Source organism: Pteropus vampyrus, unplaced genomic scaffold (genome assembly GCF_000151845.1).
Source record: "Pteropus vampyrus isolate Shadow unplaced genomic scaffold, Pvam_2.0 Scaffold498, whole genome shotgun sequence".
NCBI classification, from domain to species: domain Eukaryota; kingdom Metazoa; phylum Chordata; class Mammalia; order Chiroptera; family Pteropodidae; genus Pteropus; species Pteropus vampyrus.
In genome coordinates, this window is record NW_011889279.1 from 821,199 (window position 1) to 822,279 (window position 1,081).

At 30.7% G+C, this 1,081-nt stretch overlaps 1 protein-coding gene across 1 annotated transcript in view; it reads right to left on the bottom strand.

Moving 5' to 3' along the window:
* The window catches only part of CUNH5orf42 (chromosome unknown C5orf42 homolog), a 100,826-nt gene that overhangs the window by 34,034 nt on the left and 65,711 nt on the right, over window positions 1-1,081 (bottom strand). Inside the window, exon 37 of the mRNA XM_023524826.1 lies at window positions 862-966. Within this exon, the coding sequence (XP_023380594.1) occupies window positions 862-966 (105 nt within the window). The remainder of the gene's footprint in view (window positions 1-861; window positions 967-1,081) is intronic.

Below are 1,081 nucleotides of genomic sequence, written 5' to 3' on the forward strand. Positions count from 1 at the left end.
AAAATGAACACTGGGACCCATGAAGGGTTAAACTCGTAAGGAAGACAGCAGTAATACCAGGACAATGAGAGTTCAGATAGTCAAGGAGCACACCTATACTATATCTCATATTTAACTATGTAAAACGTACAAAAGAGGAAAAAAAAAATCAAAATTTTACTTGAGCAGTGTGATTATTAATTTCATCTTCTTCGTGGCTTGCTATATTATCTAAACATTCTACGATGATCATATATTATTTTGAAACCATAGCAATAAATATTATTTTAAAACATTATAAAATTAGAGGTCTAAAAAGTCACTTACAAGGTTCTATATAGTTAATAGAAACTGTATCCCAAATATATAAAAGAATTACTAAAACACAAAGGGCAGAGCACATATTAATGAGGAAGTTTGTTAGGCAAAATTCCAAACAGCTCCCCCAACATTTATTTCTTCTATTCTTGGACACAGTCACACATACTCTTCCCATGTTAAACCCAATCTAGTCTTCTTCCTATTCAATTTTATTGGCCAAAAGTCCAGGCCTCTCAATCTGAAGCATGAAATTTCAGCGAAGGCAATTAATGGACTAGAGAACCTGAATTTGAAACACTTCTACCGATTTAAGATGTAGTCCATGGCATTTCTGAACAAATATCTCTATTATGTTTTAATTAAGATATCATAAATTCAACTGAAGATTTGATTTTAAGTTTAAAATGTGTAAAGTATATACCAGGGCTAGGGACAAGAAGCTGAAATGACTAACTAATATCACATAATTTAAAATTTCCTGTAAATCAGTTCTGAAGAGAAAGTCTACATATATTAAATATTGCAAAACATATGAATTTTTACAAATAAATAGCATTTTACCTGGATCTGTATTTGTACTTGCATCTTGACATCCTATAGCTTTCTTTCTTACAGAGGCCATGAAATGCAATCCAGCTGAAGTAGTAACATCATCTTTTAGCATTTCTTAAATATAACAACAAACACACAGTGTAAATATATATATATGCCTTACTGTTAAAGTGTACAGCTGAAACTTATTGGATTTCATTAACCAATGTCACCATAAAAAAATAAATTA